We start from the raw sequence: 24,773 nt of genomic DNA, 5'->3' as shown, positions 1-24,773 counted from the left end.
ATCTTCAGATAGAGCGGAAGGGAGGAAGAGAGAGAGGAACATCGATGTGAGAGAGGCACATCGAATGGTTGCCTCCACACAACCCCAACCAGGGCCCAGGACAAACCACAACCAAGGTATGTGCCCTTGGCTGGAATTAAACCCAGGACTCTTTGGTCCGTGGGCTGACGCTCTAACCGCTGAGCCAAACTGGCCAGGCTCGCTTTCTCTCTCTAATTTGGTTGAGTTTCGACTTCTGTCTTTCTTCCTTGTCCCCGAGGACCGTTCAGACACGTTATCATTAACAGCTGATGGTTTCTTGGAGTTTATAGGCTAATTCTGGATTGGCACTTTTCCTTCCTAAAAGCGAGGCTTTTCATTTTTTAAAACATACTTACTTTTTTTTCCCAAGATAATGTTTTCATGGAAGGTATGTGGCTGGTGGATGGGCCAGACCGTCCTTGGCTATTCTGACTTTTTGGGGAGCGCCGAGGAGGCCACATGTTGACCTGTCTATGGAATCAGGGGCTGGGACCGTAGAGCCCAGTGGGCGTCATGGGGTGAGACAGACCTGGTTCTGCTTCTTCCCTGTGCCTGACCGTGGGCCAGTTTCTTCATCCCTTCTGGGGGGCAGCACCCTCATTTGTAAATGAGAACCATAGTAGGACCCCAAGCTGACACCCAACTAATCCATGATGGCCCACAGCCTGTCAAGATTCCCACATGGGCGCCTGCGCCAGGGTCTGTGACAAGGAAAGTCCTGAGATTCTTACCAGGCAGCATGTCCCGTCCGAATTGTGAGGCCACTCCGAACATTTCAAAAACGACATGAGTTGTTCCCCCCAGAAAGTTCTGCTCTTCAGGTGGTGTCAGAGTATTCCCTCTCCGTCTTGGCTAAGGACCTGGGGGTTATGTAAACAAACAAGCAAAGGGACTGTAAACCGAAGAAGGCACTCACAGAGGTACCGGTCGGGTGACCTCAGTACCGTCCAGGACGAGGCTGAGCACAGGCAGGACGGAGCTGTGGGCTTTGCCAGGTTCGGATCCTGCATTGCCTGGGACACTTGTCCTGCAGCCGCTTTTAGTCCCGTCCAGTGCCCAGCGCCGCACCTCGAGCCAGTTCTGTACGTTTTAGAGTTCAGGGAATCTGCGAACATCAACCTAAAGCGAATTAAAGCTTTATTTTCACTGACCTCTAACTGAAATGGAGCATGTCCTTCCGTTATGAATGCTGGCCCCCAACCAGAGCAGGCCCGCAGGGCAGGCGATGCTCACTGGTGGACACCGACCTGCCGCCGACATCTCTGACCACTGCCTCCGTGGCTGTCCCTGCGATGACAGTTGTCAGCCGACCCACCTCCACATCGTTTTCAGTGCATTAATCGAGAAGTGTGGCTAGTACTCTAACGCTAATTGGTTTCAATACTTTGATAATGATATTAATAATAACTTGATTTTCCTTTAGTCGTTTCCTTTTATCATAAGCATTTTAAAACCGTCACTCTGAGAAGGGGTCCGTAGACTCCATCAGGCGGCTAGAGGGTGAGGGCTTTCAGGCTGGTGGTAGACCTGTAGGAAAATGTAAAACTGAGGCGGTAAATAAAAGAAATGCAGGAGCAAGTGGGCACGTATAGAAGCCATTCTGTTTGCATTTACCAGTGTTTCCTTTTATAGCAAATACAAGGCGTCCAGCTCATTCACGGTGTCAAAAGTAAAAGGTAAGCGGCGGTTGTTTTTATGTGACCATAATACGTGGGTTATCTTGGGTTTCCTTGGAAATTTAATTCCCCTCGGTTATTGATTTAGTGCTTATCATGCCTGCTGACATTGCTGTTCTCAGCACTGTAAAGGTTTTATTTAATTTGTTTAATCCTTACGCCAGGATATGTTCATTGATTTTCAGAGAGAGGGGAAGGGAGAGATGGGGGGAGAGAGAAACATCGATGTGGGAGAGAAACATCGATCGGCTACCCTCCAAGCATGCCCCAGCTGGGGACTGAGCCTATAGCTGTTTTTGTGCACAAGATGACACTCCAACCGATTGAGCTACCTGACCAGGGCTATAAAGTCTTTTTTTTTTTTTTATGTTTTTATTGATTTTTAGAGAGAGATAGAAACATCGATGGGAGAAACATCAGTCAGCTGCCTCCTGCTCGCCCCCTCCTGGGGATCGAGTCCACAACCTGGGCATGTGCCCTGACAGGGAGTTGGTCCATGGGATGATGCTCAACCCACTGAATCACACCAGCTGGGCAATGTAAAGGCTTTTAAACGAGGTTTCCGAGAAGGCTGATTCTCTAATTAGTTTCTAAACATATCTGAAGTTGGCACTGGCCCTAGAGTGCTAAATCAGAAACACAGGCCTGGCATTCCAGCTGAATGGCACAGAAATACCAACATCTGCATCTAGAGTAGCTGATAGGAGGTGGATGCTGAGGCCTCATTCTGGGCTCAGTGTAAAACAGAGCTTGATAGATTAGTAATGTCTGCATTGGCCAAGGGAGGGAAACATGGGGTGTGTTTATTTGGTAGGGTGGGATGCATCCATGGGAGAGCGTGCTATAGTCACTACCTCCTTCAGACCAAATCCTGCCTGTGGCTGTTTATATAAATAAAGTTTTATTGGCACACAGCCATGCCCATTCATTTATGCATCGTCTGTGGCTGGTTTCTTTGCAGCGTAGATCATAGGGCCCACAGAGCTGGAAATATTTACTCTCTGGTCTTTGAAGAAAGAGTTTACCCAGCTCTGGACTAGACGAGGACATGCTGTCAGAGACAACAGGTGGCCAGTATTAGAGTCACTTTCTTACATCTGTTGTTTAAACAGACCGATGGCTTTGAAGAAAAGAGTCCCTGGCTTTCTTTGAGACAGCTCCAGGTTGGGAATTGGAAACCTGGGTTCTCCTCCATGTCCTGTGAGCTCTCCGCTGTTCTGAGCCTCAGTTTCCTCATCTGCATAATCAGAATAATACTTGCCGTGAGGATCCAGCATGATACGTAGGAGAAAGGTTTCAAAATAGAAAATCACTACGCAAATGAAAAGTGTAGTGGATCCACAGAGAAGCTATTGTGGGTGGTAGCATCTTTGACCAGGAAACAGCATGGGTTTTGTCTCATCCCTGGTGAAGGGCCAGGAACACTGGGTTCTCGCCTGGCTCCATTGGAGGGCTCAGTGAACACCTAGGACCCAGTTGTCTAGCAGCCCATTTCACAGGCTGGTAGCCCGAGGCCCAGGCTTGCCCATGACCTGACCCTCTTCTGATGGCTCCTGTTCACAGTGCAAGACTTGGACTGCTACACCACCGTCGCTCAGCTCTGCCCATTCGAGAAGCCAGGGACCCACTGCCCAAGGTAAGGCTCCCTGGCGTCTGGTTTTGCAAACACAGGGGCGGAGAGAAGAAGGTATCGTGCTGGGTTGGGGGTCATCTCCTGGAAGTGAAGCACAGTGGGGTTCCAGATATGGCCCTGGTGTGAGCCTACCCAGGAAATCAGTCCCTCCGTGTTCACAGTCAAGGGCCCACTAGACCTCCCCTGAGACCGCTGGATCTCAACCCTGGTTGCACATTGGAATAGTCTGAGGCGCCTCAGGAGCCCCTGGGACCCTGCCTTGACCACGGAAAGAAAAGGTTGAGGGTTCAGTTCCCGGTCAGGGCACATTGCGGGTTTGATCCCTGGTCGGGGCACGTACAGGAAGCAACCAATTGATATTTCTCTCTCTTATCAATGTTTCTCTCTCTCTCTCACTCAAAACAATAAACATATCCTTGGATGAGAAAAAGAAAGAAAGAAAGAAAGAAAGAAAGAAAGAAAGAAAGAAAGAAAGAAAGAAAGAGAAAGAAAGAAAGAAAGAAAGAAAAAGAAAGAAAGAAAGAAAGAAAGAAAATATTCTTCTCCCACTCTAGCAGTGGTAAAAACATTTTTCCTCTTCTCAAATAGTTCATGTAAACGTTTAAAACCCCATATAAAAAGACATGCAAACAGCCCTGTGGAAGGGACGGACTAAAGGTGAACCTCCAGGAGTGGCCCAGCCTCTGTGGACACCACTGGGTGAGCCCAGCAGGCAGCGGGTCCTCGGAACCCTGCTCTGGGAACTTAACTGAGAACTGACTCCGTCCACTTGATGCTGGTTGCCTCCCCTCACTGGACAGAGTACTTACACTTACAGAAGGGACTTCATGTGCCACACAGCCCAAGCCCTGAGACTTGTCGGGTTTGCTGTCCCGGGTCAGCCTGGGACCAGTGTGGCTGTCCCATTTAACCCAGCTCGTTGGTTCTTCTACTCGCGCTGTGACATTGTCTATGGCTCGCTTTAGAAATAGCTTATTCGAATCCAGTTTTTGAGGTATAATTTGCACATGATAAAAGTTGAGACAAATGCACAGTCATCCGGCCATGACCACAGTCGAGAGAGAGAGCGTTCTCATCCCCCCACAGAAAGTCCCCTGCGGTCAGTCCCCCTCCACCCACATCCCCACAAACCACCCATTTACTTTCTGTCACTCTGTTTTTGCCTTTTCTAGAACCTTATCCTAGCCTGGAAGCTTGTGGATTCTCCAAAGGCATGGCTGACCTTAAAACTAATAGGTGGACCCCCTGAGGTGTGAGCAGAGAACAGCCCCGGAGGGAGGGGACCCGTGAGGGGAGGCATCTCCCCAGGGGGGCTGACTCCGCCCACCTGGAGGCTCTCTGTCTCCAGCCTGGACCACCCCCCATGCTCAAGCGGGGAAACAGCCTTTCAGTAGATCCCCGAATATTAAAGAGAATCCGGAGGAAATTATTTCAACAAAAACAAACATAGGAAAAGAAAAACCTGACATAGCATGAGTAGGACTAATAGGGGTTTTGACCTGCCCTTCTAGAAGATCTAGGAAAGACCAGCCTTTTCTAAATTCTGTTTCCTTTTGTGACTCTCTCACACACATCCTCTTTCTCTCTGCCCCTCTCCCTGGACCTGGCTCCCTTCCCTCCCGCCACCCTGCCTGTCCTGGGCCAGGTGGCTTCCGGGTGCCATTTTGGCTTCTTGGTCCCTGGGCTGCTGCCAGGGCCACTGTTCCAGATGAAGACGGAAGGCCTGTTCCTAAGTGCAGTTCACGCCTTTTCCTGGGTCCACCTGTTCCCAGCTTGAGGCACACTCCTCGCCCCTGCGCCACGGCAGGGAGTTGGTGACATAGCGCTGACCTAACCCTCCCGCCTCGGGTTATCAGCGCCCCCTCCCTGGACGAGTCTGTGACTCACTGAGGTGAGGGCCCTCCGCCCTTTCCTCCCCCACACAGGGCAGTGGCCTTGCAACAGTCTATTGATTATAATCTCCATGATGTACCCACAGTACGAGCTGGCCCACACCCAAGAACGGGAGGTACCACCTTGTACAATCCCACACTCACCTCCCTGAGCTAGTGCTTCCCTTTCACACGGTTGTTTGTGTGTCTTTTTGTATGGGGGTTAAAAGTTTATATGCACTATGTGAGAAGAGGAAAAATATTTGTACCATTACTAGAGTGGGAGAAGTATATATATATATATATTTTTAATTCTCATCTGAGGATAAGTTTATTGCTTTGAAAGCGAGAGCGAGGGAGAGAATCATTGATAAGAGAGAGAAACATCGATTGGTTGCTTCCCGTGCATGCCTGCCCAGGGATCGAACCCGAAATGTGCCCTGACCAGAAATTGAACCCTCAGCATTTTGGTGTACAGGACGACGCTCCAACTACCTGAGCCACTATTTGTTTATTTATTTTTTCCTTAAAGAATAAACAGTATGGTCGTTTTCTTTCGCCTAAGGACTTAAATCTTGACATTCAAATGAGGAGGGCTCGATGCTTCTCAAGATGTTTGTTTTCGGCTGATCCCAACCAGCCCGCAAATGCCTCTCGTTTTTCAGAGTCCGCTGTCCGGCGCACTGCAGCGATGAGCCAGCCTACTGGGCCCCCGTGTTTGGAACTAACATCTACGCAGATGTGAGTACACTCGGTGACCACCTCTCAAAGCTCGTTAAGCCCTCAGAAACCACGTTCCAAGGTCTGGACATCAGAAACCTGAGATTTCATTTCTGGGCCTCCGGCTAAATTTAGACCAGTCATGTCTGCAACAATTGCCCTAGTTTCCCATCGATAGAGACATTTGTCCCACTGTCTGTGTGTGCGTAGGAATTCGGATGCAGGTGTGCCTCGTCTTCTGCAAACGTTTTCATAGTTTGGTAAATTGGATCCTGCCTGCTTCCTCGTTGACAACACATTTTCAATGTGAAAGTTTTCACGTGACACCTGCTTCACTTCCCCAAATACTGGGTGACCTTTCCAGCTCTCCTGCTGCGTTTAGAGATCCTGGTCCGCTCTGCTCTCCGCATTTCATTTTTTTTTTTTTAATCCTCACCTGAGGACATTTTTTCCATTTTTTGTTCAGATAGAGTGGGAGGGAGAGAGATAGAGAGAGAAACATCGATGTGAAAGGGACACATCGAGTGCCTGCCACCCACACGACCCAACCAGGGCCGGGGACAAGAGGTACATGCCCTTAGCAGGAACCGAACCCGGGTCTCTCTGGACCGTAGGTCGACACTCTAACCGCTGCGCCAAACCGGCCAGGGCTGCTCTCTGCATTTCTTTAAGGCTATGTGTACATGTAGCTGAGTGCACAGAAGAAAATACAAATCACACTTCTTTTCCTCTTGTTCATAACTGTTCTTATTATAGTGGAACCTGTTCTTCCATATCTCCCTCCTAACTTCAGCAAGGAAGCGGCAGCCTGCTTTTTCTTAAATAAATCCTCCAGGACATAGTCCAGCTGCCCAGAGCTTAGGGACATGGTGACCCAGAAGACATGAATATAGTCACCGCTCTGCCCAGCATTCTGAGTGATCTTGCCAAGTCATTTACCTCACTGCTAAGTGAGCCAGCTGGGATTTTCTAGTCCAGGGAAACTTCTAGATCCGAATTTCCGTGATTAGATTAGCATCTCTCATCCCCAGCTAGCATGTGTACTCAGCTTTTTCTCATCCTCATTTTTGTGGTTCTCTCACACCCACCCTCGCTATCTCTGCCTCCATCTGCGTCGTATGCTCCGGATTCTTGTAAATGTGAAGACACTGAGCTCTATCAGGTCAAAGCACCCGGATGGCCAACCTGCTCGCCCCATTTTTTTTTTTTCCTCTTTAAATGAGTGGTTTTTTTCCTCTCAAAAACTGTTTCACCAAAATTGAGTTCTAAACGTTTAATAAGGGAGTAAAATAATATATATCGATTGTTACACTAAATGTGTAAACCAAAGTCTGGTATTAAAAGGCAGAGACTTTGGCCCCGGCTGGTTTGGCTCAGCAGTTAGAGCGTCGGCCCGCGGACCAGAGAGTCCCAGGTTTGGTTCCCGCTAAGGGCATGTACCTCGGTAGCAGTTTGTCCCCGGCCCCGGTTGGGGTCGTGTGGGTGGCAACCAGTCGATGTGTCTTTCACATCGATGTTTCTCTCTCTTCTTTTCTCTCTCCCTCTAGCTCTATGCAGAAATTTTTATCCTCGGGTGAGGATAAAAATATATATATATTAGTAAAAAAAAAAAAAAAAAGGGCAGAGACTTTGCTTTTCAAATTATTTGAAAGTCAAGTGATTCCAGCCAAATACAAAGAAGCAAACAAACAAAGCAAGAGTGGCAATGTTTGTATCTTATAAAGTGGAATGGAAGGTTGACGCATCCTGAATGGGACGATACAATTCATTATGCAATGATCCAAAAAGTTTCACAGATATGAAGATATGAAAACTAAAGCTATATGCATCAAACAACCCAGCAGCTAAACATAGAAAATCAACCCCCAAAAAGGTTAGAAATGCAAGAAAGAACTTGATCACATTTTAGTAATGACATAAAGCTGCCTTCCACTGTTTTTTAAATTCTTTAAAAACGCCACCTCTAGGTTTCGTTATTTCTATCTCACAGAGAAGGAACGTAAGGCTCAGAATAACCTGCCCCAAAACACACAAGCTAGTACATGGCAAAGGTGAGGTACCGTGAGGGTGTGCCCTGCCTTAGGCTCTGTTCATTCCATACTCTATTGTGCCTTGCTTGAATGTACCTGCACTCATAATCACATGGATTTTTTAATCCTCACCTGAGGATATTTTCCCATTTATCATCAGATAGAGTGGGAAGGGGAGAGAGAGAACTATTGATGTGAGAGAGACACATGGATTGGTTGCCTCCCGTATGACCCGACCAGGGCTGGGGACAAACCACAACCGAGGTACATGCCCTTGACTGGAATCGAACCCGTGACTCTTTGGTCTGAGGATCGACGCTCCAACCGCTGAGCCAGACCGGCCAGGGCAACCTGTGTGAAGTTTTTAGATTTTGGAACTACAGGGCTCATCCACAGGTGTTCAGTGAACGTTCTTTAAAGGAATCAATAAGTGAAGACCCTACAGTAGTCAGTACAGAAAGGATGAGAAGGGAGGAGGAAAAGGAGAAAGGAACAGAGGAGACAGGGAGAGAAGAGGGAAGGAGGAAAGCTACCTCCGTTTCAGAGGTTCTTTGCTGGCCTGGGTTTCTAGGTCACTCCGTATTCTGGGAAATGATGATGTCTTTTGGAAAATGTCTGTTTAGCTAAGAGATTTATTTTGGGAGAGTTGTCTCTAGATCTTCGAAGGGCCTCTAGTGCTCCAGTCCCTGCCTGCTCACCCAGAGTGAAATACTTGGCAGGCCCTCGCTTTGTGGTGAGCTGCCGGCAGGAGAGGCATCAGGGTGTAGCCCCAAGAGCACAGTCTGGATTCGACGGCGAGAGTTCAAACCCCACCTGTGACATTTACCAGTTGGGGGTTGGGGGGCAAGCCCCCCCTCCCCACCCCAACCTGTTTGCTTATCTGTCCTCCCTGTCTCCCTTGGTGGGGGGATTAGTCCCCATACCTGTGCATGCATCAGAATCCCCTGGAAGGCTTGTTCACACAGACTTCTGGGCCCCACCCCCAGCATTTCTGACTCAGTGGGTCTGGGGTAGAGCCAGAGAATTTGCATTTCTAACAAGTTCCCCGGTGATGCTCATGCTTCTGGTCTGGGACTGCACTTAGAGGACCACCGGGTTAGAGATGACAGCCCCTCGAGATTGTCCAATAAGGGTGATAGTGACAGCGATGATGAGGGTGGTGGTATTTGTCTTGTTAACGACCGCCTCTGGAGCACTCGCTGTGTACAAGCCTGCATGCAGCCGTTGATCTTACTTAACCTTCACGATGGCCTTTTTACGAAGTAGCGTCGTGTACAGCTGGCTGGCTCTGGGTGGCAGTCGGGGCTCTGCTGTTTGCCAGCCGAGTGATTTGGGGCCACTTAACTTCCCTGAACCTCAGTCTGCCCGTCTGTTAAGAGGAGATGATAACAACACCTACCTTGCAGGGTTATCGGGAGATTACTGTGCCCATGCACGGGAGACACTTAGAACAGGGCTTGCCTTGGCAATGCTCAAAAATGTTAGCTGCCCCACTTCAGAGTGGGAAGCAGAGACCCTGGGGCTTAACACAGTCACCCAGGACCACACAGGCAGCTGGAGGCAGCACTGGTTCCAGCGCACCGGACCGGATCTCTAATGACAACAGCTGTCAGTAAATATTCAGACATTATATTACGTGGGGCCCTGAGAGGGGAAAATGGACAACTGTACCTTTACAGAAGCTTGGCGACAGGAGAGCTGTGGGAGAAGGTGGGGGGGGGGGACGCCTGCCTGGTGCCGGGGGGGACGGTGTGTGTACTGATAACCGACCCACGCGGGGCCTATCGCGTGAGAACGATCTGGCTGTGGGCATGAGGTTGCGTGACCTGGTCAGCAGAGTGAGCGACAGGGCAGGGAGAGGGAAGAAGCCAGTTAGTTCCACCCGCCGGGGAGAACACCAGGGTGCTGTGCTCACGGACACAGCTCCCCCCGCGGACAGTGAACCAGGGGTCCCGGCGTCGTCGCCCTGCTTCTCTTTGAGATGGCTGTACTGTTTCAGCTTGTATTTATTTATTTGTTTTATCCTCACCTGAGGATATTTTTGCATTTATCTTCAGACAGAGCGGGAGGGGGAGAGGGAGGAAGAAAGAGAGAGAAACATCGTGAGAGAGACACATCGATTGGTTGCCACCTGCACAACCAATTCGGCTGGGGACGAACTGCAACCGAGGCACGTGCCCTTAGCGGGAACTGAACCCGGACTCCCCGGTCCGCGGGCCGACGCGCTAACCGCTGAGCCAAACCGGCCAGGGCTGCTGCTTCATCCTTTGAGGGCACAAACCCTTTTGAGAATGGGAATGTTATGGGTCCTTTCTTGGGGTTGTGGCAGGGGGAGTGAATTTTAGAGGATGTTTATTAAAGCCGGGGAGAGAGCACATGCTGGGACCTTTGTTTTGAGAAATTTTAAAGGCTGGGCATTTAGGGGAGGTGTCAGAGGGAGGGTTTCAATAGAATATTCATCAGCTGTGTGCTGATGTACCACAATGAGGTTTATTCTCTTTGCTACCTCTGTCCTTGGATATGGTTGGCCAATGGCACTCATTGGATTTCTGCTGTCTGTCTCCCTGAGTAGGTGATTTAAGCTTTTCACCCTCTGGTTGGGAAGGAGAGGGACAAGCCATTTACTCTTAAGTGTCCCTGCTTTAGGGAAGATAGGATTTTCTAGATGGCTGCAAACTACGTGGCATCTTGATTTTCTAGATGGTGCCACACTGCTGTTTAACCATCTGGTCTCAGTTTCCCTATTCTGCTTGCCCCGGCTGACTGGCCTGTCTTAAGATGACCTGGTTTTGAAGGACGAGGCAGTAGCTGAAGGGCAGATCCGAAGGGCATGTCCCCTGAGAAGGCCTGTTGCAGTGTTTTGAATGGGCTGTGCATTCTGAGCGGTGGTAACAAGCTCAATGAGATTTCAAATTTTCAGAGCCTACTTTAATCCATTTTCTCACGTCTGGCGTTAGGAACCTGCTAGATGGGTTGCTTGTTCCACTCAGTTCAGGGTACAACTTCCAGACACAGATGGGCCAGGGACAGTGGCAAGGACAAGGGGACAAAGGAACTTGGAAGCTGTGCCAGGGACAGAGGCCGGCCGACCACTCTTAGAGCTGCACTGATTGATTCCTCTAGAAAGCATTCTCCTCTAGGCCTGGGTATAGCATGCTCTCTCCGTCTGTCTTTCTACCCTCTCCCTCTCCTTTCCTGCCCTCTCTCCTTCTCTTCCTCTCTATTTATCTCTTTCTTTATTGCGATCAACTATACATAACATTTTCCCTCTTAACCGTGTGTAAGTGTATAGTTTGGTAGTGTTGAGTATATTCACATTGTTGGGTAATAGATCTCCAGATTTTCATCTGACACGTCTGAAACTGTCCCCACTGAACAGCAACACCCCGTTTCCCTCCCCAGCTCCTGGTACTATCTGTTTCTATGAGGTTGACTCCTTTTGGTACTAAATCATACAGTATTTGTCTTCTTCACTCTAGTTCCCTTCATGAAGGAGGTGCTGGTTAACCAGTGGTTGGGACCTTAGTCGCCCCAGGGGTGATTGCTGGTCCCAGGTACTGTGCAGAGAGGGGGCATGAAGAGGTAACGAAGCCCAGACCCGCCCTCCTGCTGGGTGACCCATGCCTTGATGGTATTTAAGTTTCCCACTCGGGACATGATTGGCAGAGGCCTCCGTGCCCCACTCCATGCACCTCCCAGAAAGGCTTAAAGCACAACTAACCTGGCCCCATCTACCCCGTCCGTCCTCGACACACGCAGTCCACAGGCTAAGCCTCTGCGGTGGCCACAGGCCAGTAGGTCAGGAGTGAAGGCAGGAATGGAGCCCGCCTTCCCGCTCTGTAGCTATGGGGCCTGACTTTTTATCTCTAAGTTGGCAGCTTGCTGGGCTAGACTGAGCAGCTGCCCCAGTCAGCCTGGTTAAGCCTATCATTAGATGTCACTGGGGCCATTCTCCAGGTGACTGTTTTCTGCAAACAGGTATTTCCTACTATTCAAAAGTTCACGTAATGTTCAAAATGCTGAATCTTGAGTTTCAGCCCAGAGCAACTGAGTCCAGTGGGGCTGGGCAGGGGCGGGGATCTGGGTGCCATCATCCTGTGAAGATGCTGTGGGTGGCTGGGAGTTGCCGTGATGGTTGGGACCCACGGCCAGGCTTGTTTGGGGTTTAGGCCAGATCAAGGGGTCATAGAAGAGGCAGGAGGGTGTTACCTACTGGTTCTTAACCTTGAGCGTGCATCAGCATCACCTGGCCCTTGTCTGGGGGAGGTTCTGAATCCGTATGTCAGGGTAAGGCCCAGGATCCTGCATCTTTAGCAGACACCGGGCACCCTACCCCTGAATGAAGTTGAGAAATGTTGATTCATTACTCTCAGAAACCCAATTTTTCTATTGGGTAAGTTAAGGCCCTGATGAATGTTTAACTGGAGGATTTCATAACCCAGGAATTGGACTACGTGATGACTTTAGGAAACAGCACACCCTGCCCCCTGCTTGAAATCCAGTGGCTCCCTTGGCACCTAGAATACATACTGACTCCCACTGTGGTCCTCACAGCCCCATGTGACTGACCCTTGCTCACCTTTCCCACCTCTCTGGCCACATTCTGCCTGACTCAACCACCCAGCCCTCTTTCTGTTCCTTGGACAGGGCCCCAGGGCCTTTGCACAGGCTGCTTCCTCTGCCTGGGATGCTCTGCCACCAAAGATATTTCCATGGCTGTGGCTGGTTCCTTTTTGTCACTAAGTACAAATGTCACATCAAGAACAGTCTTCCCTGATTAACTGTTCTAAAAGTGTCCCCTCCATTTTATCTCATGATCTGGTTTTATTTTTTCATAGTCTGAGTTACTTGTTTTTGTATTCGTATACTTGTTTGTCTCCCTCCACTCTGGGAAGGCAAGGTCTTCACTCTGTTCCCTGTGGAAGCCCCCTGCATCCAACACAGTGCCCAGTGGGTGCTCAGAAAGTATTTGTCAAATGAATGAATGAATGAATGACGTCAGGTCACTCTGGACAGACCACTGAGGGATCGAGGTGGCAGTGGTCATTCCCTTGGGGTTGACGTGGCCAACGCCCCGCCAGCCTGGCCACCCAGCAGGAAGTTGGCCCCCAGGAGGGGCTGAGCTCCGTCCAGGAGCCTGACCTCCGGCACTGACCGCAGCTCTTCCTGTGCTTTCAGACGTCGAGCATCTGCAGGACCGCGGTGCACGCGGGGGTGATCAGGAGCGAGAGCGGGGGCTACGTGGATGTGATGCCTGTCGACAAGAAGAAGACATACGTGGGCTCGCTCAGGAACGGGGTCCAGTCTGAAAGGTAGGGCTGCGTCTGCCGACTCTTGATACCCAAGGCTAGCGGGGTGGCCCTTGGGGGCCTGGCGGGAGGGCCCAAGATGGTGCTCTTTAAAATGAAACTCAGACAGACTTACATTAATTCTTACCAGAACACCTAGTAGAGCCTGTTCTCTCCTCTTCCTTTCTTTTTTTTTTTTCTTTTTATCCTCACCCGAGGACATTTTTGCATTTATCTTCAGATAGAGCAGGAGGGAGAGAGGGAGAGAAACATCGATGCGAGAGAGACACATCGAGTGGTTGCCACCCACATGACCCCAACCGGAGCCGGGGACATACTGCAACCGAGGTACGTGCCCTTAGCAGTAACCGAACCCGGGACTCTCTGGCCGGCAGGCTGACGCTCTGACCGCTGAGCCAAACCGGCCAGGGCTTCCTTTCTTTTTTCAAAAAATAACGTTGTCTTTCTCTTACCAATGCATGATTTTTTTAGAACATTTAGAAACATCAGATGAATCCGTAGAAAAATAATCATCCGCCACCTGTCAGACAATTGGGGGAAGGGGTCCCTGTTAGATTTTTGGTGCCTGTCCCCCCTTTCCTATGTGTGCGTGGGTGCCTGCCTCCTCTCCCTTCCCCCACAAAACAGTGGGATCCGATTCTAGTTACAAAGTGGTTATGTATCATGATAATGTGGTTACATGTCGTCACATGAACGAGAGCGCAGTCAGGCTCTGCTTATCAGCTTCGTGACCTTGAGCAAGCCACCTGCTTTCTTTGAGCCTCGGTTTTCTCACCTGTGATATGGGGATAACAGTAGTCTCTACCTCATAGGGGAGTCGGGGGGATGGACTGAGATGATGCCCAGCTCCTTTTATAAGGACACCAGTCATATTGGGTCAGCCCCCCCCTCCCCATGACATCATTTTCATTTGCGTCTTTAGAAGCCCTACGTCTAAGCACAGTCGCATTCTGAGGGTCCTGGGGCCTGGGACGGCACTAGGTGAACTGGGGTGGGGGTACATTTCAGCTCATAACAGAGGGAAATGCTGAAGACTACATCGGAGGGGCCCTCTTTAGAAAAGGCATCTAAAATCAAGACTACAAAAGGCACGAAGGCCCCTTGAAGCTCCGGGGAACGTGGTGCCTGGCCCCACCGTCCCGTCCCCCGGGAGCATTCTGAGCTTCCGGCTGGTGCTGGATGTGAAGCCCTTGCAGAACCCAGTGACGCACGTCACATGCATTTCTCCCCAGGGGCCGCTGCGTGGTCACGGCCCTCGGCCCGGAACTGCGAGAGCGAACTGCTCGAGCAATTTCTCCCTCAACGTTTGCAACCTTTGTTCGGGAAAAGCTTAATGAAGGGAAATTCCATGGATTTAATGGGAGGGAAATGAAGTAGCTGATGAGGTGGAATTTCCTGGCCAGGCTGGAAAGAAATCCCAGGACACCCATCTATTGAGCTCTTTAAGGGCAACGGTTGTGGTAGGTCGGCCTTTGTTCTCTGCGTGTACTGTCCTTGGGGACATCTCAGCAGCTCTCCAGGGCTGCGACAAGGGTTTATTGTGCGGCCCCCACAGGTGGGTGTCTGGGGAAAACAGGGGACCGAGAGGGCGTCCTGGAATTGGCTCTTTCCCACTGTGACAGGCCACCCCAGGAAGGCCCGTCATTCTTTCTGTCTTCCCAGGGACCACCTAAATTGCCACTGTTCCTAGGAGTCTGTCCCAGGCAGCCGTTCCCGGGCCAGCGTGGCTGAAGCCCGCTGTGCTGTTCAGAAAGGCGTCAGCCCCCATCGTGCGGACTCTGCTCCCCTTCCTTCCTGGGCTCTTCCCCCGCGTCCTGAGGCTGGAGTCTGTGATGACGCTTGGGTGTGTTACTCCACCTTTCTGTGCCTCGGTTTCCTCACCTATAAAGGGGAAAATGATAGCACTTCCCCCGAGTGGGGGTACAGTTTGGGGGATCTCAACGTGGGCTCCCCAGGCTGCAGCATCTCAGTCCACCAGGAGCTTGTTAGAAAAGCAGAGCCTTGGGCCCACCTCAGACCTGCTGAACCCGGAACTCCAGGAGTGGGCTCAGCGGGCTGTGTGTGACGCTCCCCCCAGGGGGCTTGACGCACCCTGAAGGATGACAGCCACTACTGTAAGGGTGATGGATGGTCACCGTGTCCCTGGCACACACAGTCAACACTGTACGTGATCCTAACATTTTGCCATTAAGAGTCATTCATTTACTACCTATAGTGTGCCAGGACCTGTGCTGGGGTCCACGGCACTGGGATGCCAGGGCCCACCTGGCACAGACAGAGGGAAGAGGCTAGGCCAGGAGGGCACCTAGGGCCGATGGCGTTGGAACCCTTGGGTAGGCGGTCTCCCCGAGCCTCGGTTCCTCCTCCATCAAATGGTTGCCGTGACGATGAAATGAGACAGTATGTGCAAAGCACTTACTGGTGGCCCATAGTAAGTGTCCGATGAAATCCGTGTTTCTTCTTCCTGTGATGTAACTTCTCAGATCCGTGGCAAACCTCAAGATGCTACGGCTCATTTCACACAGGGTCAGGGAGCTTGGTCATCAGAAAGCGCCTACGTAGATTATCTTTCAGGACACAGAAGGGGCACCTGACGGGAATCCATTCTTTCTTCCTCGCACCCGCCCCTCCGTCATGCTCTCACCCGTCAGACGCCTTGCACTTGCTGAGCCCTTACAATGTCCCGGGCTCCGGGCCCAGCAGGGAACCCGGCCTGACCTCTGCCCTCCTGGCCTTATCACCTAGTTGGGGGACGGAGAAGTGTAGAAGTGACTGCAGTAGTGGGTACTGGGTGTTACTGTTATAGAGGGAGGTACAGGGAGCTGAGCACGTCAAGCAGGACCCTGTCTTACTGTCCAGAGGCCCCTCTGTGGTGACGTGGCTGCTACAGATGTGTGGACATCTCTGGTGCGGCCGTCCACCCACCCCCTGCCCCCATCTTCCCCTTGTGCAGATGGGACCTCAGCACAGAGCCCAGGGCTGAGAAATGTCCCCAGAGCCTGTTCCCATAGGGACTGTGGGAATCAACCTGAGGTCAGGGGGTAGCTCCATCCCCAATGTCTGCTGGGACCCCAGAGTGGTCACAGTCAGTTCCCGGGAGATGTGGGGGCACTGGCGGTGTGCAGCCCAAACAGCAGACTTCATTCTGAATGTAGGGACTCCTTCAGCCAACCAAACACACGAACCAAACTCCCGGAACGGAACTGTCAGCACAGCCGGACGTTGGTTCTGCTTCAGAGAGGTATTGCTTTAGGCAATGATCTTGTTCTAGAAGAGGATGTCCTGAAAGTTTTGAAAGGTGACCGTGCAGAATTGGGACAGGCACCCTCTTGCTCTCACACGGGCCGTGGAGGGTAGCAGAGGAGGGGAAGGGTGTCAGGGAGCTTCCGGTGTTGGAACTGGGCTCTGTGCAAATATTCTCAGGAAGAAGCTGGTCGTCTGGATCAATATCAGTTCAGGGTTTTTTCTTAGACCAGGACCATTTTTTAAGACAGATTTCACAAGGAGGTTTGGAAATATACCAACAATGACATGGACAACTCCTTGGTCCCCCCGGGACAGGTCACCCTGCTCCCGGAACGGCCAGCTGTCTTCTCTGTTTAGTCTGTGTTGTGTGGTACCACGTGGCAGTCAGTTTCTCCCTGGGTACTTCTCCCTGGCAGGGGGAGCCTCCAGGATGCAGCCCTAGCTTTGCAGCTCCTCGGGGACCTGCGGGCCCCGCCTCCCGAGGGGCTCCCAGCATCGGAGCCCCCCCTGCAATCTGGGTTAGCCAGTGACATCCTCAGGGATGGTGTGGCCACAGCTCGTCCGTTTAGGATAATGGTTAGAAAGAGAGCCCACCTCCTGAGTCCACATCCGAGCTGCGCCTGGACTAGGGATTCCATCTGGAGCATATCATGTCACCCCTCAGAGCCTTGGGTCCCCTCAGCAAGAACCTTAGAGATCCTGTGAGGTCACTGTAAGGAACAGATGGGTGAGGCGGCTGCTGGCGCAGAGGTGAGTGTGAGCACCAGGGGCAGGGTGACTGGCCATCAGGAAGTTGGAATGATTAACCAGGGCTGAGCTGGGACAGCACCTGAGGCTACAGACACTTGCCCAGAGCACCCTGTCCCAGTTCATCACGTAGATCAGAGGTTCCCATGAACTGAGTCAGCCAAAGGGAACTTCCCTGAAGCTTCCCAGGCCAGTGCATTTCTTCCCAAGTTCTGCCGGGGAATTTCTGTGTTGTTTTCCCTCCCTCTTGCTCCCACCCTTCCTCCCTGCCTCTCTTCCTTTCTTTTTTCTTTCTCTCCCTTCCCCCTCCTTCCTTCTTTTAAAAATAAGGTTAGAGAAACGTCAAAAAAGTCTGCAACTAGTTTTAAGAAATCACTGTCACTGAAACTCCAACACCCGGAAGAAACCACTATACATTCTGGTACGTTTCCTTCCAAATTCTTCCGCATTACACACAAACACCTTATTTTTTATTTTATTTATTTATTTATTTAATCCTCACCCGAGGATATTTTTCCATTTTTTGTACAGATAGAGTGGGAGGGAGAGAGAGGAAGGGAGAAACATCGACGTGAAGGGACACATCAAGTGGCCGCCACCCGCACGACCAACCAGGGCCGGGGACAAACTGCAACCGAAGCACGTGCCCTTAGCGGGAACCGAACCCCGGTCTCTCCGGACCGCAGGCTGACGCTCCAACCGCTGAGCCAAACTGGCCAGGGCTATTTTATTTTTTTATAAAGAGGGATCATACTCTCTGTATTGTTCTATTAATTGTTTTTTTCAGCCAGCCACAGGTCGTGAACGTCTTTCCAAGTCAGGTTCGATGTGGCCACACCATCATTTCAGCGACCAAACACGATTTCCTTGTGTGGACAGACCATTATTTCTTTACCCAGTCGATGGGCATCCGTGTTGTTTCCTCTTTTCTTTTATTTGCTGTAATAAACAACACTGCAAATAACGTCTTTGCACAAGCCCACGTACTTGCCCAACCCTTTCGTAGGTGACATCCTTCTGGGAGAAGAGCCGTGGCTACCAAATTGATCTCTTTATATAATGCACAGTCTGTCTCTCTCCTGTTTAAACCCTGCCCCCAGTGGCTTCCCACTGCAATGAGAACAAAATCACCTCCCTTGCCCTGGCCGGTTTGGCTCAGCGGTTAGAGCGTCGGCCCGTGGAGCAGTGACTCTCGGGTTCAATTCCGACCAAGGGCACATACCTCGGTTGTGGCTCGTCCCCGGCCCTGGTCAAGGTCATGCTGGAGGCGTGGATGTGTCTCTCATGTTGATTTTCTCTCTCTCTTCCTCTCTCCCTCTCTCTCCCTCCCTCCCATTCTATGTGAAGATAAGTGGAAAAATATCCTCCGGTGAGGATTAAAAAAAAAAAGTTGCCTCCCCTTACCATGCAAGGTCACGCCTGCTGCCAGCCCTGCCCACGTCTGCACCCTGCCTTGGAGCCTTCTCCCCCTCAGTGTAGCACTTCACCTCATTGGCCTTCTCTCTGTTCCCGGAACGTGCCAAAGTCGCACCTCGGGCCTTTGCTCATGCTGCATCCAACCCCGGACACTCTCAGCTCCTGCATATTCCTGCGGCTGGGTCCCCCTTGTCGTTCAGGCCTACGCACAAATGCCACCTCCCCGAGGAAGCCGCCTTCTACCACCGAGTCTACGGTGGCTTCCTCTGCCCGGATCTGATGCCATCCCGTTGCCCTGGATTTTATTTTCCTCCCGGATCCACCACTCTCTGAAAGTACTGTGTACACGTATTTAGCTGCTTACCTCCCACCTCCAGACTGTAAGCTCCATGAGGGCATTCGTTCTGTTAACCCCGGGCCCCCCACGCCCACCCAGTACCCGGTGCCTAGTAGGTGCTCAGTAAACACTGGTCGAATGACAGACAGATGGCTGAGCTCAGCAGTTTGTTCAGACCTGATTGAGGGATTTTTAATACCCTTGATGAAAACTGTTTAATGCCCTTTATTAAAACTGTTCAATGCCTTTTATGAAAACTGCCCAGAAGTGCTGTGCCCGTGGGCACACCCCTTATGTACGTATGGGAGCTATAGACCAACGCAGAAACCAACCAGAGGGCGAGAGTTAGAAAAACGGGTTGTTTTATAGTTTCTCAAATCATACTCGTCTCAAACTTACACAACCATCAACTTACCTAGAGGGACAGTACTTGGTAAATATTTGAGGCGTGAACCAATAGACCCACTACAGGTGTTTTGAGCAACCCAAAGCGGGGGGGGGGGGATTCTTTGCCTGAGGCAGTGCATGGGCCGACGTCCCTCCCTGTCACATCGACACCTCCAGCAGCGTCAGTGCGGCATTTGGTGCGTTAATAGACCCCCGGTTCAGAGGGTCTGCTCTTGCCTCTGAGGTGGACGAGCTGTTCAGTGGGGTTGCTTCGTGGGTCTAGGCAAGATGTCCAGGTACCCTGGGGTACCTGGATGACAGCCTGAATGGCCCCGTGTCCCTGGGTTGTTTGGGACCCTGGGGGTGGGAGAGCCCGCTGCCCCACCCGTAGAATTTGCAGTAGCAGTCAGAGGAGACCCAAACCCTGTATTTTCCCTGGAGTGCTTTGCCCGCCAAGTGCCATGTGGCTCTGGGTGGTTCTCCCAGACTATTAATTTGGGCAAAGAATCCGGGGAAATCTTATAGCCCAGAGGCCTGACGAGGGCCCTGGAATCTGAGCTCTCCAGATACCAGCAGGGCAGCCGGGGTAACCCCAGCCCCAGCACGGCCACTCCCTCCCTCCCTCCGCGTGGCCCGGTGGGGACAGCTGGCCCCGAGGCCACAGGGCCAGCATCCTGCTGTTTCTGGGCTCTTGGCCTTTCTGCACATCCCCGTCTCGCCAAGGGCTCCTATCTGATCCACATTCAGAAGTTCAGTCCCAGGGTAGCCAGAAGTCTGAGGCTGCCATGGGGGAGGGGGAACGTAGGCGTTCCCAGCAGCTGTTCCCCGAGGATTACCGAGCTGATAGCGCCATCTGAGAGGGCAAGACCGTCTGTCTGGTCCAGCAGTTTCAAAACCAATGTGGAGGGGACACGCTAAGGAAATCACGCTTATATCGTGGCTGGGCTTTCGCTCAAACTCATTCATAATGAGCCAAATGCAAATTAAAACCATAGCCACGCCCTGGCCTGTTTGGCTCAGCGGTTGGAGTGTTGGCCTGCGGACCAGAGAGTCCTGTGTTCGGTTCCTGCTAGGGGCACGTACCAAAAAACAAAAACTATAGTCGGATGCCACTGCCTAGTTTCGATCGGTGAGAACATAAGCTGGTGGTTTGTGTGCCGGCAAGCCTGCGGGTTACAGAGGCCGCCTCGTGCATGGTTGAGGGGGGCTGTCAACTGGCACAGCCTGGATGGAGGGCATTTGGCGAGCTGCCCAAATGATGAATGCCCACACCTTTTGATCCAACAGTGTCACCTCTAGGAGCTGGTCCACAGGCACACTCCTACACTTGCGAGAAGTCACGGTCAAAGTTGTTCTCCATTGTTTGCCAAAACAAAAAGATTAGAAATAGTGAAACATCTATTGAAAAGAACTCAGTTAACTATAGTATAATACTTTCATAAAATAGAATACTATGCAGTTGAATAAAAAGCTCGAGAAAGCTGTCGATGTACAGAAAGCCACCAACAATGGCTTAAGACAGGAAATGACAAATGTTGGCGAGGCCATGAAGACATGGGAGCCCCCCGTGAATTGCTGGTGGGAATGTAGACTGGCGCAGCCTCTGTGGAAAACAGTTTGGGAGGTTTTTTTTTTTTTTTTTTTGGTATGTGCCCCTAGCGGGAACCGAACCCGGAACTCTCTGGTCCGCAGGCCAATACTCCAACCGCTGAGCCAAACCGGCCAGGGCTGCTTGGGAGTTTTTAAAGAAATTGAATAGGCCATTTAACATACACCCCAGCACTTGTGCACCTAGCAATCCACCCAAAAGAACAGAAAATAAATGCCCACACAAACACTTGTACACCAATGTTCATAGCTTTATTTCTAATAGCCAAACGTGGAAAGAATCTAAATGTCCATCAACTGAAGAATGGATAAATAAAATGTGGTATATTCAAATAATAGAATATTATTTGGCAGTAAAACGGAATGAAGTACTGATCATGCTACAACATGGATGAACCTCAAAATCTTTATGCTAGGTGAAATAAGCCAGCCACCAAAGGCCATAGTGTAGAGGTCCGTTTACACGGAATGTCTAGAACAGGCAAACCCGTAGAGACCGAAGTTGTCAGGACCTGGGAGGAGGGGAACTGATTATAAGTGGGCAGGCAGGATCTTTTTTGGCGGGGATGGGGTGGGGGTGGGGATGATTGTAATGATTTAAAACTGGATTGTGGAGATAATTGCATGATCTCCTCACCTGCAAAATGGGATACTTAATGGTACCTACCTGGGGAGGAAGGTAAAAAGGCGTATGCACAGTGCTCAGCATAAAATCGGAGTGTGTGCCCCTTTTAATAACCTGGTATGCCCATTTTAATAACAGCAGCACATGTATTGCTGCTAGAATGCCATCTTCTTAATCGGTCAGCCAGATGGCCACTATTTGGGTTGACAGGTGTTAGCAAAAACCAGGCAGAAGTCCTGGAGGCTGAATTCAATTCAGACAGACTGGGGCCAGTAAATCCCAGAGTTAAAAGAAAATAACTTAACAACCCTGACCTAGATTCAGACCCAGGCAAAGAGAATGGAATTTGCCAGCTGTCCCTGGCTGGGGCAGACTCCGTTTCCAGCAGCTGTGGGGAAGTGTCCCGGGGCCATGGCTCTTCCACCACGAGGACACGAGGGGCACCCGGCTCGCCCTTCCCGGCTCCAGTCCCGGTAGAAACTCTCCTTCTGCAGGTAACCTGCCCTCTCCCTTCTTTCACAGCCTGAGGACCCCTCAAGACGGGAAGGCCTTCCGGATCTTCGCTGTCAGGCCGTGAACTTCAGTGCTGCGGAGAAGGGGGGGTCTTCCAGAGGGCTTCTGGGTTTTGCTTTGTATTTCTATTTTATAATTTGGGGGTGGGCTGGGAATACGGAGTGGCAGGCAGCTCCCTTTGAGTGGCGTTCGACGTCACGCCCTTCGTGCCCGTGTCTCCTCTCTGCACCGTGGAGCAGCAGCTTCCTCCGGGGCCTGGCTGAACCACCGGTGACGCCCTGCCGCGGCCTGGCGGTCTCCATCTGGTGCCCCCTCTGCACAGACAGCCACCCAAGATGGTCCGTCCCGTGTGTTCTTTCATGGGGGGAGAGGACGCCAAACCCGCGGAGAGAGCACCGGACTCAGGGATCACAGGGTGAGGCTTTCGGGGTGCAGGACGAGACACACTGAGCACACGCCCGGGGGGGTTCCAGGAATGGGGTAGAAGGTAGTTATTTAAAAAAAAAAATGTAAAAACACAGTCCGTTTCTACCAAGGGCGAAAAATGAGTTTAATGTTTGCTGGTCAGACAAATGGGCCAGAACAGAGGGCTGGCGTCCTGCCTTGAGCAGGCTGGTTCTACACACAGCGGTGCTGGTTTATTTAGAGTTCGGTAGTAACTCCAGAGATTTATCTTGTCTGTGTCCTTCCCTTCGTCCACGTGGCCGTCTGTTTACTGCCGTGACGTTTGGTCTCCTTGAGGACTAATGAACCGGGATCCTGTCTTTACCCCTTACTCATTGTGGCTCACACGCCAGCCCAGCCCAGTCGTGTCATAGTTCACCCCGGGGTCTTTGCTTTGCAAGCGATTCTGTTTGAAGCCCACTGTTTAAAAAAACTCCTCGTCTCTGTTGGTTTCGCTGAGATGTCTAAGAACAGCCAAAGAAGGGCTGTTTGGTTGCTGCTTTTTGAAAAAATGACAATTAAACGTGCAGATTCCCCTTCTGTCGGATGACCTGTTTTTGAGCAGTGGGAGGAATGGATTCCTTAGTGCCTTCTTCGCCGAGGTTAGCAGCTCTGGGAAGAGGAACAGCCCGTGGTTATGAAATCGTCCTGCGGCGTGACAACCACAAGAGAGAGTAACACTCTAGAAGGATTTCTCTTCCTGTTTTTGTGGAGTGGCTCTTGCCAAATGTTCCCGAGGCTCCAGGGAGAGCGGTGCTCTCTGGCTTCCATCACTTTATAAAAGTTCTTCAGAAGCCCAGACCAAAACCCACAGCGAAATAAAATACCCTTTTGTAAATAGCGTTTCTTTGCAGAAGGTAAAATTCCACCCTCCAGCACCAGGCTGGCCAGTCGATCACTTTTGTGCACTCCAGTTTCAAATTTTATTTCACTCCCCATCAAACTATTTCAAAGGCAAAAAGAATCACCGGGGGAAAGGGGGGAGGGCAAAAAAAAAAATGGGTGCATTGTGGAGTGCATTCTTAATTAATGCAAAAGCTGAAGGTAGAGAGCTACTCCCCTCCCCCCTTTCGGGGATTTGTATAAGCTCTTCTCCTGACAGAGCTGAAATTAGTGGGACCGTGTTTTTGCTGCGTGCATTGTGGGCTTGTAGTAATTCATAGGTTCTGACTATTCAACCCCAAATGTCAGAGTGAAAGAATTTGGTCAGCCTGTCAGATGTTGTGTCTGGAACAATCTGAGTACTTGGAAACTTTTGGATACTACACACTCTGCTGCTGTCCTGCTTGTCACTGCCCTTTGTGGCCGTGGATGCTCTGTCTGGGCCCTTAGCATTTGTGACAGCCCAGGGGAATTTCAGTGGGTTTGCCTTGGAAGCCCGAGGCAGAATCTGAAACCTCCACAGCGAGTAGACCCCACCGTTTATAAAGTCCTGCTCCCGGATCCTCAGTAAGTGGGCCCTTGGCACCAACGGCGTAGAAACTCCTCGCCCAGAGCCAGATCTTGTGTCTTTTTCCTCCTCGTGAACATTTTGAAACTGGAACCATTTTTCTTCTGAAAACGAAAACTAAGACTACGAATGATAAGCCCTTGGAGTCAGGGACCACCTCTAATTTTGTGTTCAACACAAAAGAGAGGGTGAATCAGGCCAACGGTGTTTCTGAGTCTCCTGCCCCCCAAAATGAGAAGTTTCGGTTTCCTCCAGATTTTTGTCCCACGTGTCCTGAAACTTCATATTGTCTGTAGGCTCACTCAGCCCGCAGCTTACATGTGTGCTTTTTTTCTATGAAAAATTATGTATTTTACTACTTCCTGTGTACAAACCTTTATTGTTAAAACAAAACAAAAAAAAAAAGGTTTTTTTTGTGCTTTGCATGAACAGGGACCGCATTGCTGTTGTTTCAATAAAACTGATTTGATTTCTAAAACATTTCTGTGGCGTATCTTTTATGGACGCAGCTGAACAGCGGGTGAAATACAGTGTTGGAAGCTCCCTGCAGGTGGTTACCTATTTTGTTGCCTGGGCTCCTACCGGGAAGGGATGTCTCCGGCAGGCACAAAGATGCTAATTACTCTGCTGTAATTAGACCTCCGCCTGATGAGCAGGAAAAGATGTCATTTAAAGTGTGCGACATCGCATGGGGGAGGGGCTTGTCGAAATGCGGATTCTGGTCCAGCAGGTGTGCAGCG

General features: G+C 50.9%; 1 protein-coding gene across 1 annotated transcript in view; it reads left to right on the top strand.

The window, feature by feature from the left end:
• Positions 1 to 24,466, top strand: part of CRISPLD2 (cysteine rich secretory protein LCCL domain containing 2) — a 66,485-nt gene extending 42,019 nt beyond the window's left edge. Inside the window, exons 11-15 of the mRNA XM_036273907.1 lie at positions 1,654 to 1,697; positions 3,261 to 3,333; positions 5,867 to 5,942; positions 13,130 to 13,263; positions 22,149 to 24,466. Of these exons, the coding sequence (XP_036129800.1) occupies positions 1,654 to 1,697; positions 3,261 to 3,333; positions 5,867 to 5,942; positions 13,130 to 13,263; positions 22,149 to 22,203 (382 nt within the window). The 3' untranslated portion in view covers positions 22,204 to 24,466. The remainder of the gene's footprint in view (positions 1 to 1,653; positions 1,698 to 3,260; positions 3,334 to 5,866; positions 5,943 to 13,129; positions 13,264 to 22,148) is intronic.
• The last annotated feature ends 307 nt before the right edge of the window (positions 24,467 to 24,773 follow it).

The sequence above is a fragment of the Molossus molossus genome, unplaced genomic scaffold (assembly GCF_014108415.1).
Source record: "Molossus molossus isolate mMolMol1 unplaced genomic scaffold, mMolMol1.p scaffold_m16_p_21, whole genome shotgun sequence".
Classification (NCBI taxonomy): Eukaryota; Metazoa; Chordata; class Mammalia; order Chiroptera; family Molossidae; genus Molossus; species Molossus molossus.
The sequence above is the reverse complement of the archived record's forward strand: the minus strand, read 5'-3'. Positions and strand labels throughout refer to the sequence as shown.